The following is a 17,926-nucleotide window of genomic DNA, read 5'->3' as shown; positions in this document are numbered from 1 at the left end:
AGCTTTTGAAAAACACTTTCTATTTCCACCACAAAAATAATGCACGTACATGTAATACTGCATTCTTTTTAAATATTGCAATAGAAAACTAAAGCAGTTCCTTAATTTATAGAGCCTAAAATAGAATAGTTCACTTTCAAAGGAGAAGAAACAAAAATAAATAGAATGAAGAATGCTAGAAGCAAGAAAACCAACAAACAAAAAAGACCTGTCAACACTTTTGCAGAAATACTTTTTCTGCTTACTATACAAATAGCAACCCAAACAATCCTCTTTCATTCTTCAGTAGATAAATTTTAAGTAAAAAAACCCTCCATTTTATATTAATTATGTTATGCCCAAATGATCCTCTTGCATAAAAAATTTAAAATGTATTTTGCAATACAACCTTGGTGAGTGGAGAATTCTACTGCTGATTTTTTTTACAGTGTATAATCTATCTATCTATCTATCTATCTATCTATCTATCTATCTATCTATCTATCTATCTATCTATCTATCTAATTGGATTGAATGTCAGATCCAACTAAAACCATAAATGCCAATTGGTATCAAAAACAGAAGGAGGTTAACAACTGGTAAGAAGTCACAAGAGTTAATTATGATTACAAGAAAAAATAGAAGAATTGAAAGACATGACTGATCAATTAAAGCATGTATAAAACATGACATAATAGTTATATGCAGATTTTAACTAAGTTATTGTCCCTGCTTAATAAAAACTAGATCTGAGCATATGGAGAAGAGGCTGTTGACCTGATCAGAATAGTAACAGCATTTTTACACAAAGTATGACATTTACAGCTGGACCTGCATCTCAGTGAAGCTCATTGCAAACTCCTTTGGACAGAGATGTTAATAAGTATTTAGAGCAAATAGCTCACCTTTGACAGAAAGAGTAGCAACTGAATCAGTGGCTAGGTTTTTGCACTGTCTTTCAGTACGTTAAAACTGTTAAGAAAATCTGAGGGAAATTAATGTTACAAGTCTCTTATTGAATATGTCAGTTGATAAAAGAAATCACAAAAAACGTGTGTGGGGGGAAACAGGCATCAGGATTATAGACACGCTTCTATATATTGATTAAATGTAGAACTTCTGCTGTGATATGCACTTAAAATTGTATCTAATCCCTACCTCTACTACATAAATCCTACCTGGGATTTAGAAAACTCACATAATTTTATATTCTTCATACAGGGTATCTGTAGCATATTAGATACTGGTCTTGCACTTGAACTAGTAAAAGTCTGAGAACATAAACTAAATTAAAATACTCTAAATTTGAGCAGGCCTTTTCTTCCTGATAGTGTATCAAAGTAATTTACACTTTACATAGTTTTAGTTGAATAACTTCACTGAGGTACTAAGGTCATTTGGGACATACTGGGCCTATGGTATTTTAAAGGCATCTAAACCAAATGCATCTTGTTCACATGCAATTTATTTTGGTAGCTCCACACATGCATCCCCAATTACTACCAGTACAAGACATTTTAGTGCCTTCAATTGGCATTTAGCTTTTTGGTCTTTACCCCACTTCAGAGAAAAAGCCTGTTCTCCATAATCAGAGCCATCCCTTCCCCCACCAAACCCGGACTGAACTGGGTCATCCAGGTGTGCCTGGGTAAATGTGGATGTGAGACAGAGTGAATCTCCTAGAAACTTCTTTAGAAATCCTAATCCAACAGGGTTTTATTTCATCTTCCCTTCCCCCTTCTTATATTTTATGCCCTCTATAGGGCTATGGGGTTTCACTCCTTATCTCTTTGACCTTTCACATCTACCCTATAAATTCAGAACTACTCTGCTCTAGGGAAGAAGAATAAGACTGCTGCTTGGCTATGAACATTTAAAGGGAATTCTTCAGATTACTCCTTCTCATCAACAACATAAACTTCCCACACCTCACTCTCGGCTTCCTCTTCCTCTCAAATTTTCAGCAAGTCCTCTCAGCAACATTTTCCCACATTGTCCTCACACACCACCACTGTGTTGCATTAACCACAAGCAATTTGTTTTGGCTTAACAGAACACTCATCATATGCAGAGCCATGAATTTATTAGTAGTCTAATTAGTGTTTTGGCAGCCAATACAACAAAGACATATATTAATCCAGTTACAATGATACTAACACATGTATTCCAAATTATCCAATTATTGCTAATCCCCATTAATTTCTTTCAGTTGTATGTTGATTTTTTGCAATCTAACCCTGTCTTCTTGTGTTGTGCTTACCCTCCCCATGACCTTCAGGATATTAAAATTGCTACTGGGAGCCTCACTCCAGAAGAGGAAGGGTTTGCGCTGAGTCACCAGAGACCTGAGTTTTTTGCTGGGAAGTTTGTTCTTGCTGTTCTCTCTGCTCTTGGGTCTTCTTAGGGTTATTTTATACAGGTCCCTTCGATTGACCTGCCTCTTCCTATTACCCTAAGGTTACTCATACAACATCCACCCACTTTTTTATTGCTACACTTCCTGAGGCCACACATACAACTGCAGTCAGTGCTAAGCTAATGAAAAACCTATTACAGTGGGGCAATAGCCTCCTGTGACACTTTGCTGTTATACACCCATAGTTGACCAAGACATCAATGAAAATTCCTGAAGGCAGTTGTTAAGTTTATTAGAAGGTCTGTGGTCAAGGGTGTATAAAAAACCACTGGTTGCTTTTGTTTAGGTTCACTTAATACTTGCATTTAATTCCCCTGTAAAGAGAGGAAATTACCTTAATCAGCACTTTGTCCAATCTATGACTATGACTGAATATGTAGAAATAAAATAAGATTAAAAATAACTTGGTACCTAAATGTCTATGAAAAATTAATTTTGTATTAAGATTTTGCACATTTTTCCTATATCTTTAATACACAAGTATGACTAAACCTTAGGAGATTAAAAGCTAGAGAAAAACTGGTTTAAAACAATTAATATTTTGTGGTGCCAGAACACAGAGAAGACTTTTGTACTGTTATAGAAAGATGAGAGAAAAGGGATATTACCACTGCAATGAACATTTTCTTGTATTTCCTATTCTATTTTCCATGGGGACTATTAAGTATATACTCTCCTAGCATTTTCCAGGCAATAGAATCAGCAATAAAATTCTTACTTTAATCGTCCATTTTACTTTTTTTCTCAACAAAGAATGTCTGTCTCAAATGAAACCCCTTTAAAATTAGCTATAAATTGATTCAAAATAGTATAAGGATGGGATGGGATGGGATAGGAATGCAGCTACTGGAACAATTCAAGAACCATGCTGTACCCTTGCTTCTGCTAATGAATTACTCACAAATGAAGCAACAAATCCATAAAAATCATGTCCATCTGTAATGAAATTATTAATAGACAAGGCTATGGAATTTTTGACAGCAGTTGGTCATGAATTATGTACTCATAAGTTCCTATCTGATTTATTTATTTGTGACACAAACCACATAACATTGCCTTGGTTCATTGATTATAACTTACTAGTGCTTTGACATACAATCATGTTTACTTTCTTTGTGAAACATATTTTCCTTCTTAATTAAATGAGTCTTGGCTACTTGCATAAATTTATTGGATAAGAGAGATTTTGGTCAAGTAATGTTGAAGCACAAACAAAAAATCTATGCAAACAAACTATGTGATATGATAAATAGCTTACAGAGATGCTTATACATTGGTTACCAAATGTAATGAGCAGAAACCAGTGTGAAACAGCTGAAAACAGCATCACATCCTATCTCAGCGAGATAGACACTTCCCAAGAAGCAGGGACTTCTATATTCTATTGTCTCCTCCCAGAACTGGCAACTATTTTTGGTGCCAAGCAATTTCTAAAACTGAGTAATGACTGTAGGTTTCCAGAACTTATTTCTTCCCCCCTCACAAGGTGGATACTTTTTTGTGCTTCCTTTGGCCATGAAATATCATATTCCCTTTTGCACATTGGCAGAGCTTGCACAGAATGTCTTGGCACACTGCTGTCTGCAAAGAACTAGCACACACAAAATACTCAAGTTTGCAGAACATCAGCTCCTCCACTTGGCAGTACAAGGCAGATTTCAAGGACAGGTAAGAATGAATATTTTATCAGCAGCTTCAAGAAGCAGGACTAAAATCCTACTTGGTTCCAAAGTGCCATTTAGTCAATTGCTTGCCACTTGCTACTTTTCCTCAGGTGGTGATAAGAACTGGAAGTCTATACTGATGTTTTCAATTTTATCAAAACTGTCTGATTTTGAACAATACATACTGATCAGTTCAATGTTCCTCTGTAAACACCCACTGGGAATATATCTTTTAGATGTCCACTCACTCAGTTACCCATTTTTGTTCATCTTTTGTAATAACTTGCTTAGGACACCAGTGATGAGTTGCTGCCTTGAATAGTCTGGACTGCTGAATTCCTGATTGATGCAGTCAATATTCACTTATGTGACAGTGACAGCCAAGATATTACTGGCTTGCCCTAGCCAATCCTTAACTTTGGCAGCAGGGTGCCCTGGTAACATGTACTTGTGCCTTAATAAAGGGTGGAGAAAGACAGTTCAGCAAACATTTTAACAGTGTCTCCCATATGTGGCTCAAGCTGCCTGCCCCAAAACATGAGACGCTTATTTCAGTCACCCTTCCTCAATGAACAGTTGTTCAAGGAAAGTTCTTGTTTGTTTCTTTGAAATACAGCAGTCTCTTTTTTTTATGTTAGAAAACTTTACTGTCATTTTCCAGTTTGCTACTGTCATATTTTACAGTTACAGTTTTTAACCCTACTGAATGAACTGAAGAAATTTCTGGTGCAACTTATAGGGTATTTGATGCACATTATAATTTGAAGAGCAAGGGAATGTTGGTCTTTTGAAGAAAATGAACATATCTGTGAAATTTTAGTGATTTATCAGTATGTATTTTAAGAAGACTCAAACATCACTGTCCTCTGATAGGCTGTCCAGTGGTTATTTCCTGTAATTTGCCTGATGACACAGTAAAAGTTGCAAATGGAGAGCAGATTGAGATAGGTATCAAAGGCTGACAGTCAGCATACTAGTGCCTTCCTTACTCCTCCTAAATTGGAAAATACACGTGGCTAAATAGCAGCATCCTCATCAGGATAGGTATCAGTTTCCTTGGGACATCTGGCATTTTTATAATGTCTTACCTACAATTTCCCAGTAAAAAACTTATTTTTCTAGTTGGTTGACTCTGGCTGAATTCCAGACACCCACCAAAAGCTGATCTCTCTTTTGCAGCTGGACAGGGGAGAGATAATACAACAAAGAGTTATAGTTTGAGATAAGGAAAGGGAGAAATCACTCATCATTGTCTCAGGCAAAACAGACGCCTATTAGACATATTAAATTTATTGCTAGCAAAATCAGAGCAGGATAATGTGAAGTAAAATAAGACCTTAAAAACACCTTCCCCGACCCCTCCCTTCTTCCTTGCTCTATCTTCTCCCTGCAGCAGTGCAGGGATATGGGAATGGGGGTTATGGTCAGCTTATTACTCACTGTTTCTCCTCTCTCCACAGGTATGCAGGTTCCTGCCAGGACCCTGCTCCAGCACGGGCCTCCCACAGGGTCACAGCCTCCTCTCAGGACTCCCCTGCTTCAGTGTGGGTCTCCTCCATGGGCTGCAGGTGGATCTCTGCATCCCTGTGGATCCCCATGGGCTGCAGGGGCACAGCTGCCTCACCATGGGCTGCACCACGAGCTGCAGGGGAATCTCAGCTCTGGTGCCTGGAGCACCTCCTGACCCTCCTTCCACACTGAGCCTGGTGTCTGCAGAGCCTCTGAGAGTTCCTCTCATGTTCTCATCTTGCTCTGCTGTGGCCAAAATTACACCTGCACAATCACTTTTCTTTTTCATCTTAACTCTGTTATCTCATAGGTGTTACCACCATTTCTAATTGGCCCAACCTTGGCCAGGGCGACATTTATCCTGGAGCTGTCGTACATTGGCTCTGCTGGATGCAGAGGAAGCTTCTGGCAGATGCTCACAGAAGCCACCCTTGCAGCCCCCCCTCTACCAAAGCTTGGCCATGCAAACCCAATATACTTTAAAAAGTATTCTTTGTTTCCCCATATCTTTGATCTCTTCCCACAACACAAAATTAAATGGCAGAGCATTTTTTTGGTAGTAAAATATTAGGTGTAATGAAGTTCACAAAGCAATTAAGTTTTACAAAAGGCTTCTTTCCTGATTAATGCAGAAAATATTAACATCTAAAAACTAAGATGGCATCTGCAAACTTTGGAGTTTGTATTAAGACAAATGGACTTCAACAGCTTTTTGAAGGTTCTTGTATTGACAGACCTATGTTTTAATGTCTGCATACCTACATTTCCTGGAAAACCAAATTATACTCTTTCCTTCAGTTCTCTGGAAAAACTCTTAATCTTTTACATCTTAGTAAAATAAATTATTTATCGTTTTAGTGCTAACGGTCTTCTGTTTCTATTTTCTAAGCCATGTATCATCTGTGTGTGTGTGTGCTCATATGTACAAATGCAAAGCATCTCTATGAAAACAGAAGGAAATAAAGACAGGTCTGTAATATGATACCTTCCAGATTCAGCAATTTGCATCTGTTTTCATGCATGATGATTTTATTCAAATCTTTTGCACAATTTTCAATTTTCCTGTTGTGAGCCAAGTCAGATCTGAATGAAACTTCTTGGCAAGTATCTAATGTAACACCCTAAAATAATGAGTTTGGCTTAAAGTCATCTTATTGAAAACATTCCGCATTGTCTTGAACTGCCGTCTGTCTCTTTGCATGATTACTTTCTTGATATTTTGTAGATTTTTATGAAACTTTCAAATAATTGCCTTATTTCAGATTATAGGATTTAATGTAATCCAGAAAAACAAGAACTCTCATCACTAAAATAGCTATGTGACAGCTAGCTTCCATTTACTTTATTTCAGAAATGGCAAAAGCAAAAGATTTTGCAGGATCAGAGATGCAGTAAAACTGAAAAAGTACAAAAGAAGAAAGGGAAAAATGCATATATGCTTTCAACTAGAAACAAACTGGACAAGACATCAACTCCTAAAGAAGTTCATGGGTTTCTTAAGCTATTAAACCTGATCACCCCTTGAAATAAAGCATTAGATGAGGCTATCACAAATTTGCTTAGCTCAACTTAAGTAAAAATATTTATTTTTTCCTAATCCTTCCCCAAATTATATGTTATATACTTATGTATGTATATGTATACTTCCCCCACTTATGTTCAGTACAGCAATACCATAGGAAAATATGATTCACTGAAGGGCATTTGTTAATTCCAAAAAGCAATTAACATTAATAGTTCCTTGGCTGTCTGAGTCTTTTCAGTTTCTGATGAATTCCAGAAATCATTTATGCAATTGTCAGTGTTAAGATACGCCACTCAGGAAGTCATATATTGTATACAAGGCTTAATTATATCAACTGACAAAGGTTTTTAAGTTTAAAAAGCACAGCTTGCAGGTAAAGAGAAACATTCTAGAAAGTAAATTCTTTCTACTTTACTTATCTCTGCCAGTAATTTCCCATATATATTCCCTGTACATTATCACACAGCTGTCATTTATTTTATATTTACACTAACTTGTATCTCCACTTTTTAATCCCCACATATATGCCATATTTATGGCAGAAGAAGAAGAACCATGAGAAGCGATGCTGATGAGGCAACAAGTTTGTAGTCACAGGAAAACTATCATCCATACTAGCAAATACCCACCAGGACTGCTGCTGTTATTTGCTGGCTCCTGGGAGCTCCCATGGAGCTTGGAACAGCCCACCTCCAAAGCCAGTGCAGCTCATCTGCCTGAAGCAGACTCCTACCTCTCACAGCATGCACCTAAGTATGGATGGTCATGCGAGGCAGTGGCCCAGTCTCATCTCTTCCACATTTCACACTCTGGTGTGTTGTCATGCACTTTTCTGCAGGCACAGAGTGAGATAAATGCCTTTTCACGCACAGGATGGATTGGGGCAGATTGGCTTGAGTACGAACTCCAGCTCTTTAGCAGAACAGCATTGACTCCTTGCTGCATGTTGAACTCCACACCTCTGTGCATGGTAAATAAAACAATTCAGGCACAGGTGGAAGGCCCCATGCAGCACTGGAGGACAAATGAAATCCCATAGCAAACTGTCCTCTTGTCCACCCCTCCCCATCTTCTCCAGGGCTGTGGAATGTATGAAGATCAAACAGTAAACAGGGATGACGATGACGTCAGGTATTTTTTGACCAGGAAAACCTGGGAAGAGAGGAATTAATTCTAGGGTAAAGTACAGCAGTGATCACCAATATTTTGTATGGATTTACCTCCAAGAGAAAGATGATGCATGTTTCTTTCCTGCTTTACTCGTGCTTTAGCAGGGGGAAAAAATCTGAACTCTAAAAGTAACTTTATAAAAAGTCTAGCCAATAGTCCAGTCATACTTTGATTATCTATTTGTGCATGACAAAGGTAGATGTGTCAAAAAGGAACAGAGATGCCTTTTCAAATTACATTTAGGTAAGAACAGAAAGGTATGTGCATGGAACACATATTTTTAAATCAACTGATAGAAAAAATGAAAAGCTTTCCCTTCTTTCTCCTCAAGAGTCAAAATATATGTCTCCTAATAAAGTACTATGTTAAGGACCAGGACAAACTTCTTTCCCTCAGGATCAGCTTCAAAATTGCTACCACTGGACTGCAAGAAGCTCTCCCAAAACTGATGGTTAGGAATTGGATGAAAGCCAAAGATGTATGGAAAAAAAATAAATCTTATGGCAATGTTTAGGGGGGCTTTTCCTGGCCAGGAGTTATGCAATGCCAAGGGTACCAAGAATACTCGAGGCATGTCAAACTATTGGTTTTGATTCAGAGATCAGCAAGCGAGGGCTATGTGCTGCTGTCGCTTGTGACCCAACACGAGGCGCAACCGCCCGCTACGGGCGCGGACAAGGCGAGAGGGGTGCGCAGCACCCTCACCCCACGTCGGCCACCTTCCCCAGCAGCAGCGCCCCTGCCCCACGGAGGGGCGCGGGAGGCCGGAGCCCCCGCCCGCCTTTGCCCCGCGGGGCGGCGCGGGCGGGCCGAGCGGAGCCGTGCGGTGCCGGGGAGGAGCGCGGCAGCGCTCGTAGGAGCACCCAGAGCTCGGCTGTCGGGATGCGGCCGCGGAGGGGAGGGGAGCGGGAGCAGCGGCACCTTCCCCCGGCGAAGAGCCAAGTTAAATAGCCAGCGCCACGTCGCCGCCTTCCTCTTCCCTCCCGGCTCCGAGCTCTCGGCGAACGCCCCCGTGCCACCCCGCCCCGCCCGGCCGCGGGCGGCGGAGGGCAGCGCGGAGCCAGCCTGCCCCTCGGAGCCAGCCTGCCCCGGACGAGCCGGGACGCCGGCGCTGCCGGGAGGGGCGGGCGCTTGGGAGTCGGTGCCGGAGGCGCCGCGTCCCGCCGAGCCGCCCGACTGAGAGGACTACGCCAGCTGCATGGGAGGAGATGAGCGTGGCGGGGAAGCAGCCTCCTCCAGCACCGCTCGAGCGGCCCGGCAGCCTCCTCGTCCCCACCTGGGCAAGTACCGCTCCCCCTCAGCCCGTCCCGGTGCCAGCTCCCGCGGCGGGGCGGGGGTGGGCAGGGTCCCGCCGGCGGCGCTGCCCGGAGGGCGGGAGGGAGGCGCTTGCGGGAGGGACGGCAGCGGGGCGGTGCGGGCTTGGCTCGGCTCGGCTCGGCTCGGCTCGGCTCGGGCTGCCGGCGGGGCTCTCGCAGGGACGAGGCGGCAGCTGCCGCGGCTCCCCGGGCGGGACGGCCCATCCCGCCTCCCTCCCGCAGCCGGGCGGGACCTGTCCCGGTTGATGCTGGTCGCGATGTTCAGCGCACCGTGCCAGGCTGCAGCGTGAGGGTCGAGTTTCCCGGGCACCGCGCTGAATCACTCAGTTTGAAACCCAGCTGCAAGCCTGCGATAAATTAAAAAAAAAACAAAACCAAAAACCAAACCAAAACAAAACAAAAAAAAAACAACCCAAAAACCAAAACCAAAAAAACCAAAAAACAAAACAAAACCCCCCCCACAGGTCAGCTACTTGGATGTATTGAGCACCTCATGCACTTTTAGGAGAAGCCCGTGAGGGAGTTAGAAAATAACTTGCTACTTCACGGCAGCGTATTTGGCAAATCATTCATGAATGATGCCCTCTGACGGCGGTTCTCCGCTGTCCTGATTTATATCAAATGTAGTAGGTCTGCCCTGCAGACCTTTTAAAATCATTACAGACTCTGTGGTTTAACACGCTGCTTTTCTTTAGCAAAACAACTTGGTAAAGTTGTTTTGTTGAAGCGTCATTGCAATCGTTTTCGATTACCAGCTACAAAATTATTCATTGTATTTATATCAAATATGTACCAGTGCTAAAATAAACTATTTTTTTTCTGCCCCCTGTCCTTTTGAGCTGTTTCGGTGACCACAACCTTGCAATTTTTAAAAGAAAAACTGGGTTTATCTTCCTGATGTTTTATCCAGAGTGTTGTTTAGAAGGTGCCTCAGCTGCATGAAAGCTGACTTAGAGACACGTTCTCCCTCTCAGTGAATTTGTAACTACTTCAACCTTCTGCAATCATAAAAATGAAAGTAATATTTGGAAATATTCTTCAAGCGTAGAAGAAAAGGGTAGAGGATACCTGTCATCATAAGCATGTATGACAGTTGCACATAAATCTGCAGAAGCAAACTGCTGTCTTGTCTGAGAAGATTTTGCAGCTTGTATTTGCATGTCTTTTGACTCTGTGTGAGGAGATGCCTAATTTTTACCTTTAAGCTTTTAGAATTTCTTTAATTCAAAAAGAAATAATGGAATTAAGCCTACAGTGGAATCCTCTGTCTTTTAAAGTTGTTTCACAGTTCTTAATTTGTAAAACCTGTTCAGGAACTGTAAAAATAATCTGTGCAGCAATTATCTAAAATGTTAACAGCTGAGTAGGTTGTATGTCAGTTCAGGATATTTCAGTGTTAAAGGTGAGGGATAATCACTATCATTAGGTGAAATTTATGACTGGTATTCTTGTACTTGTGCCAAATGTGTATGTTTAAGACCAATAGGACATGACATTTCTGTTGTTACTCATGGGATTTCTGCCTGGGACCAAACTAGGCACTTCATGAAGCTGACCTCTTGGACAAGAGCAATAGGAACTAAAGGCTTGTGACTACACAATTTACCTTGACCCTAAATGAGAAACAGTGCTATGAATCTAAGGCTTTGGCAAGCTGTCAAACAAACAAACAGACAAATTTAACCTCACTTTCCTGGCTATTTCTGATAGAGGTATGTGATTGACAGAAGGAATTAATAAATAGTCTTAGTAAAAAAGCCATTTAGACTCAAGTTCAACAGGGACATCTTATGGCAGATATTTATTTAGGTGAGTTCATAATTGCTTGGCTCCCCAGATATGCCACACACAAAACTTCTGAAGAAAATTATGCTCAAAATGTATTGAAAAATAAGAACTTGATTTATAATTCACAGTGTGACAAGTGCTTGACTTCCATCTTCTTAAGTTATTTAGCAGTATTGGAATCTAGACCTGTTTACCTTGTTAAAAGAAAAATGTGTATTTTAATGCCTGTGTATTGACTGTGTGCACATTTTTCTCAGAAATAAGATATAGTAACAGTAGTTAGTGTTTACTAACTATTGCTTACTGAGTCAAATTAATTGTTTGGGATTCTGGTAGCTAGACAATATTAATACTAAAAGATAGATGGGTTGTCTTTGTGGTTTTTTTTTCTCTTCAGAAGGATAGCAGTTAAATACTACCCACTGGAAAATAACTCAGCATACTTTTAAAGACAATTCTGGAATACAATACTAATTTGTTTTGCATGCATGTATCTGTATGTATCTATATCAATGTATCTATAAATTTCTAGAAGTGCAGTTGTTTATGCTTAGTTCTGTAGTACTGAAGTTTCAGTCAGACCTTGTCTTTAAAGTTTTGCCAATCTCAGTGTAATGAAACACCTGTTTCATTCAGTATCAGACATGATTATTATTCATCTGATTTCAAAAATCAGTATATGTTTCCTCTATCTGTAGTGAACTTTTTGTTCTAATTACTCATATAATCCTTTTCACCCTTTGCCCTTGGAAATACTCAAGGGGTCATATCTCTTAGTAATTGTTACTATGTTAGAGTGCTTGTGCCATGTTCTTACATGGATTTTATGGTTTCATCGATCTAGTATGCATTATCTACCGTGGTTTTCATTGCATTGCTAGAAACTTGGAAGGGAATGATAATGTAAGAGGCACTTGTACTGTTGATACACCACGATTTTGAAAGAAGAAATAAATGTACAGTTCATTGCTATGTAGAAATAGACCTTTTTTGTTGTTTATTTTTTTTAATAGGCACTATTCTCTTAAACTTGGGCATATTATATGTAGTAGATCCAGTTTTCTATTAGCTTCCATATACAACCAGAAAAAGATCAATAGGTAGACTGTTTCTTTTTACAGCAGAAACCCAAAGAAAAAAAGCCAGCAACATAAAACTTGTTTGGATAGCACTCTTCTCTGCAGTTACCCAAATTGTGTACTCAGTAGGAAGGGCAAGTGCAGCACAGGCAGATTTTCTTTTCCTCCTCTCAGTTTTCACTGTGTCTATGTATTTAGGCACTTGCTTAGAGATGCTAGTATAAATATCTACCTTTTTATTGGAAAGAGGTCCTGGGGCATGTTTCATCAGCATTTGGCACTCACCAATACTGAAGCTTCCGGAAAGTGAACACTAGGTGTCATGTTACCACAAGCCTCCGTGTCTTGTCTTCTCCCTGTCTTTTCAGGGTCAACGGTTAATCTTGACGGTTTTGTAAAATAGATGACCACTATTTTATTCCACACCAGTATTTTAGTAAGTTTGGGATCCATTCAGTCATACTGTATGTTACTGTCAGAAGCTTCAATTTTCCTCTAATTTTTATGAGAAGTTATCAGTACTGAGGTGGCATGGATTTCAAGATTGTTTCCAAGATCCATCTATGCCACAATACAAATCAATAGGATATACTTAATTGAAGCTTTTTCTCACAGATACTAATTTTCTATTAAAATTCCTTGCTTGTCAAAAGCTGATTTCAGAAACTTTTGCTGCAAAGTGAACAGAATTTGTCTTCTGATTTGGGGATGGCAAACACAAGATAACAGATGGTGGAACTTCATGACAGGGAGGAGGTGTCTGTGTACTCTGTTGTGTGAAGCCTAATAATTATGTTCTACTGTAAAGTTTTTTGTCTTCTCACTTAGTTGGGAAGATGTTTTTTCCCCCCTCAAAAAAAAAATCTGTGAAATTAATAGTTTCAAGCTCCTATTAAAGACTTTACCAAACAGTTACTAAATATCAGAGTGATCAAACGTTTCATTTTCCTTCACTTGGATTCCTTGCTTTCACAAACCAAATCTGAATATGGCTTTTACCTGTACATATCTTCATGAAAACACTTATCAAAGTGATAAAAAGTCCATATTTAAGCTTCTGGCTTTAACATCTTAATGGAAATAAGACTTGTGCCTGCCTGCTGCTCAGAAAAAGAAGAGCACTGGTATTCCTTTTACACCTCAGATCTGTGTTTCATATTGTAGGCAGGGTTTTTTTTTTCTGATGTTTTAAACGTTTTATGAGATGAATATAAATAGAATCACTTTCACTTGAGAGTTGAGAGACTGCTTAGAATAGAAATGGTAGTAGAGGTCAGCAGAAAGGAACAGAGCATGACCACGTTCCTACAAAACTGACACCTATTATTGCTTGTCAGTGGCATCACAATAATGGAGACAGCAACACAAATCAGATTTATTCAGGTTGAAAAGGACCTTGGGAGGTCCACAAGCGTCACCTTCCCCTGAAGGCAGTGACTGTGTGGAATTCAGATTGAGTTGCTCAGGTCTTTTCCCAGTGCATCTTCAAAACCTCCAAGGATGGAGACTGCTCAGCTTCTCTGCACAAGCTGCTCCCTGCTGGGTTGTTTTCCTGGTGAGCTGGGGGCGTGCTGTTAGCTCCTCCCTCGAAGCCCCTACTTCCTTAGGTTCAAGCAGGCCCGGCTTACTCAGCCACTTCTCACAGGGGAAGTGCTTCAGCCCCTGGCCCATTTCAGTAGGCTTTGAATGGGACTCGCTCTCATTTGTCAGAGTGTTTCTTGTGTTGCAGCGCCCAAACCTGTGTGCAGTGTAATGAGTGCCAAGTAAAGGGAAATGATTACATGGATTGCTCTCTGTTGTGGCTAATGCTGTCAGCATTTGTGGCTGGCATCATGCACTGCTGACTCCTGCCCATCAGGACAGAAAGATCCCCGCTTCTTTTCAGTATATAGTCTTCCCCACACCTCACACATACCTACCGGCCCCCTCTCTCCTGCCACATCTCAGGGAGAAATCGGAAGTTTTTAAAAAGCAGATGGCCAGTTTAAGTGCCTCTTCTTGTCCTCCTTTAGTTGAGAGTGAATGCAGAACTCCAGGGGAATTTAGCAGTTTATTGCACTTTCTTTTTGGTGTACTCCTTGACATTTTTTTTTGTTTTTTTCACCACCAAAAGGAAGAAAACGCTTTTGTTGACTTTCTCTTGAAGTTAAGATTCATCTACTATAAGAACTGCATGTAAAGCTAGTTGGAAAAATTTAGTAGACTTACTCATCCTTCACATTGCAGATGAAGCTGCTGGTTAAAGCCAACTGAGGCCCATGATTGTGTTTCACTACAGACACTCTTTGTCAGTAACACTCTTACAGCAGTTCTGATCTAAATTTTATTGGTCTGTTTTCTTTGAAAAAGGGAAGCTTATTCTACTCTATTGAGCTCTTCTGTACCTGCTTGTGTGAACTTTCTGTCTGAAGAACAGCGTGGCTCCAGTGAGAGCTGTCATACTGGAACCCTTCTGCCACTCTTTATTTATGTGTATCAACAGTCAGATTTCTATAATGAGATTTACTAACTCTCTAAAGGATATAACCTTGAAGAGCTGGAACCCTTTAGCACAATCTAATCAATATTATCTCATTTATCATCTCCTTGTGAAGTTCAGATTGTTGTAGGAACAAAATGCGCTTCTCATATTTAGAGAAATTGTGGGCAGAAAAATCAATGCAAAACATCAAGGGTTTTTGTACTGTGTTTAAAGAGGCATTGTACATGCTCATGCTGTATGATACTCTAAAATCATTACCCTTATAATGCTTCCCTCCACCATGCCAAACTTGAAAGACTATTTCATGCCTGTTGTTTTGTGATTTTTACCTTTGCAGAGCTTATCTGAGAATTCTAAGTCACCAGATGATTAACAGCTAAGGAGAAACCATTTCCCTAAACAGGCAAATTCTCTGTAATGCCATTTGCTGTGCAGAGTGCATCTGGAGTAGCTTTTTTTCATGGGTGCTTAACATTCTCACTGGAAGCACAGTGACTTCCCAGAGTCTGAGTGGCTGAATTCCATAGCACTTCCTTGATTGAAAGCAGTAGTTACAGTGAGGTGCAGCAGACAGGCTTAATTGATTTTTTGAGGACCACAGAAGCAGTCTTACCCAGGGCTGGAATCAAAACCTTTTGGTGTCAAATCTGTATCATCAGCTCTTGATGATTCTTCTGTACCACAAAACAATAGTTTGTTGGTTTTACCTTTTGTTGGGAATTCTTGTTTATACCCAGGTTTTGCAGGAGGCCTGACTACAATGGAATGAGTTGAAATGGGGCTCAGAGTGGCTCAGCCTCTGTTTTGTGGTGGTCTGTTCTCACCCAGCCAGTGAAAAACCAGTGTGTTGGCTACACTGTGCATGCTGGTGGACAGCATTTCTACAGTGACACAACACTGGTTCTTACTCACTGATGTTAATATCTATCTGTACACCAGAGAAAATGTAAATAGTAACATGGTAAGTTCCAAAGCACTCTGTGAAGTTGGTAAGCATTATTGTTCCTACTTTTATCAGTGGAAAAACTGAGGGAAAGAGATTTCAGTTAAGGTTTTGAGTTGGTTTTGGGGTTTTCTTTGTGAATTTGGATTGAGGAAATTGTCTTTTAGTACTTTACATTTTGTGAATATCTGACAGAACTTCCCCATATATTATGTAGAGAACGTTTTTCAAAGTTTTCTTTTGTATCTCAATTAGATTTCTTTTTCCCTCTCATTATATCCCACATTATCCTGTCCCATCTAGTAACAGATGTAGACTTTGGAGAAATCTCATTCATTTAACTTATTGGCTGCTGCTAGTTGTCTAAGGACTAGTATGTTTAGGATTACCATGAACACAGATACATCATGTTACAATAGGTAACATGAAAAATAGAGAAGAACAAAAATACACATTCAAAACAGTGCTAAACAAAATGGGAGATAGTAAGGAATATTATTTTGTTTCCTCTATAAGAGGCTGTGTTTTTCATCTAGGTATATGTGTAAATAGTAAGTTTATTGGAGGAAAGTGTCAGAAGAATTGATCTCATATGGGACAGCATGAGGGCATATGCATATTTGAAAGCTGTTTGTCACACAGATGTTGCCATCTTCCTCTCCAGCAAGCCTGTTAAATCAACAGGCAAAGAGATAGGTTTTTCATTTGTTTCACTGGCTGCAGCTATGACATAGATACTGCAAGGAAATTCATGGGCACATCTTTCCACACAAATCCTATCTTAACAGTATTAAGTCACAATTTTAGAAAGGCTTTAGGAATTACTCATAGATGTTGTTGTGTTAATAAAATGCTAGTGTCTTCTATACCAGTAAAATGCTCATTTTAAGCAGGCATTACAATCTTATGTCATGTGTCTTTTCCTCTCTTTCTCAACCTATCCTGCTGTCTTAGGCATTGTAAATGCAGCATTTACACATTGTTCTGCCACCCTTCATGAGCCCTGATGGAGCAGCAATATAAGGATATGCAGTAATCTGGGCTGTTTGCTCATTTCCAGAATGTCGTTGAAGCATAATTAAGCATATGTTTCCAGTTCAGTCTGACAGTATTGTTTTGTGATATAGCTATTGCTCTTTATAAAATCTCCTCTTTTTTTAGCTTTGAAAGGGTAGTTATCAGTTGCATCGTCACACAGTTTTATGCAGTTATTTATTGTACTTTCATTAAGAGATGAATTATTTACTAAGGCATCTGGTGCATCATATGGTTCATATGCTGGGTGTGCTAAACAGAATGCTCTTTTTTGAATAATAAGGGAAAAAATGCACTACATAAAAGGATTAGGCTTCCTAGTGTGCTTTGAAGAGTAACTTTACTGTTCGAAAATCTCCAAGCCTGTTTTACAGGATTTTGTGATCATTAAAGGAATCTTTGATTCTAGTGGAACATGTGTGCATAGCTGTATGTGTCTGTATTCATAATATCTGAAAAGTACAGGGGTAGAAAAGACATTATTCTCTGACAAAGACTGTAATATACATGGGCCAGCTATATTATACTTTTTCCACTTCTGTGACTGATAATCACAGAAGTATGTGTTATGGTAGTACCTTTTACAATTTATAAAGCAAGAAATTTTTATTCTTATGATCTATAGAAGTTTTATGTCCTTCAATGTTATCAAACATTAAACAAAAACCTTCTTAGTCTTCAGATAACCTGCAGTCAATAGATATACTTCAGCCCACTGAATCTAACTCTACACAAACATCCAATTTCTTTCATGTATTTAAGACAAACTTCACACTCATTTTACATTGGATAATTACTGAAATGTACTGTAAATGAGATAATTGACTGACATTAGTTTAAGGCTGATTTACCACTTCATTCCATAGTGTCATTTCCACAGTATCAGGAGAAGGATGGCAGAAATTGTATATGGGCTAATTTATTCACTGGTTAGAGTTACACATCTTTGCTCCCAATCAAATAAAATTTTATACTTTCTACTTATAAAGTTTCAGAAGCTGAGACTTAAATCTATTCAGT

The 17,926-nt window shown here is 39.7% G+C and overlaps 1 protein-coding gene across 1 annotated transcript in view; it reads left to right on the top strand.

Moving 5' to 3' along the window:
* Positions 1-9,099: 9,099 nt before the first annotated feature.
* The window catches only part of SNTG2 (syntrophin gamma 2), a 206,298-nt gene continuing 197,471 nt past the window's right edge, over positions 9,100-17,926 (top strand). Inside the window, exon 1 of the mRNA XM_030945918.1 lies at positions 9,100-9,543. Within this exon, the coding sequence (XP_030801778.1) occupies positions 9,472-9,543 (72 nt within the window). The 5' untranslated portion in view covers positions 9,100-9,471. The remainder of the gene's footprint in view (positions 9,544-17,926) is intronic.

This window comes from Camarhynchus parvulus, chromosome 3, assembly GCF_901933205.1.
Source record: "Camarhynchus parvulus chromosome 3, STF_HiC, whole genome shotgun sequence".
In the NCBI taxonomy this organism is placed as follows: domain Eukaryota; kingdom Metazoa; phylum Chordata; class Aves; order Passeriformes; family Thraupidae; genus Camarhynchus; species Camarhynchus parvulus.
This window is presented reverse-complemented; position numbering and strand designations above follow the sequence as displayed.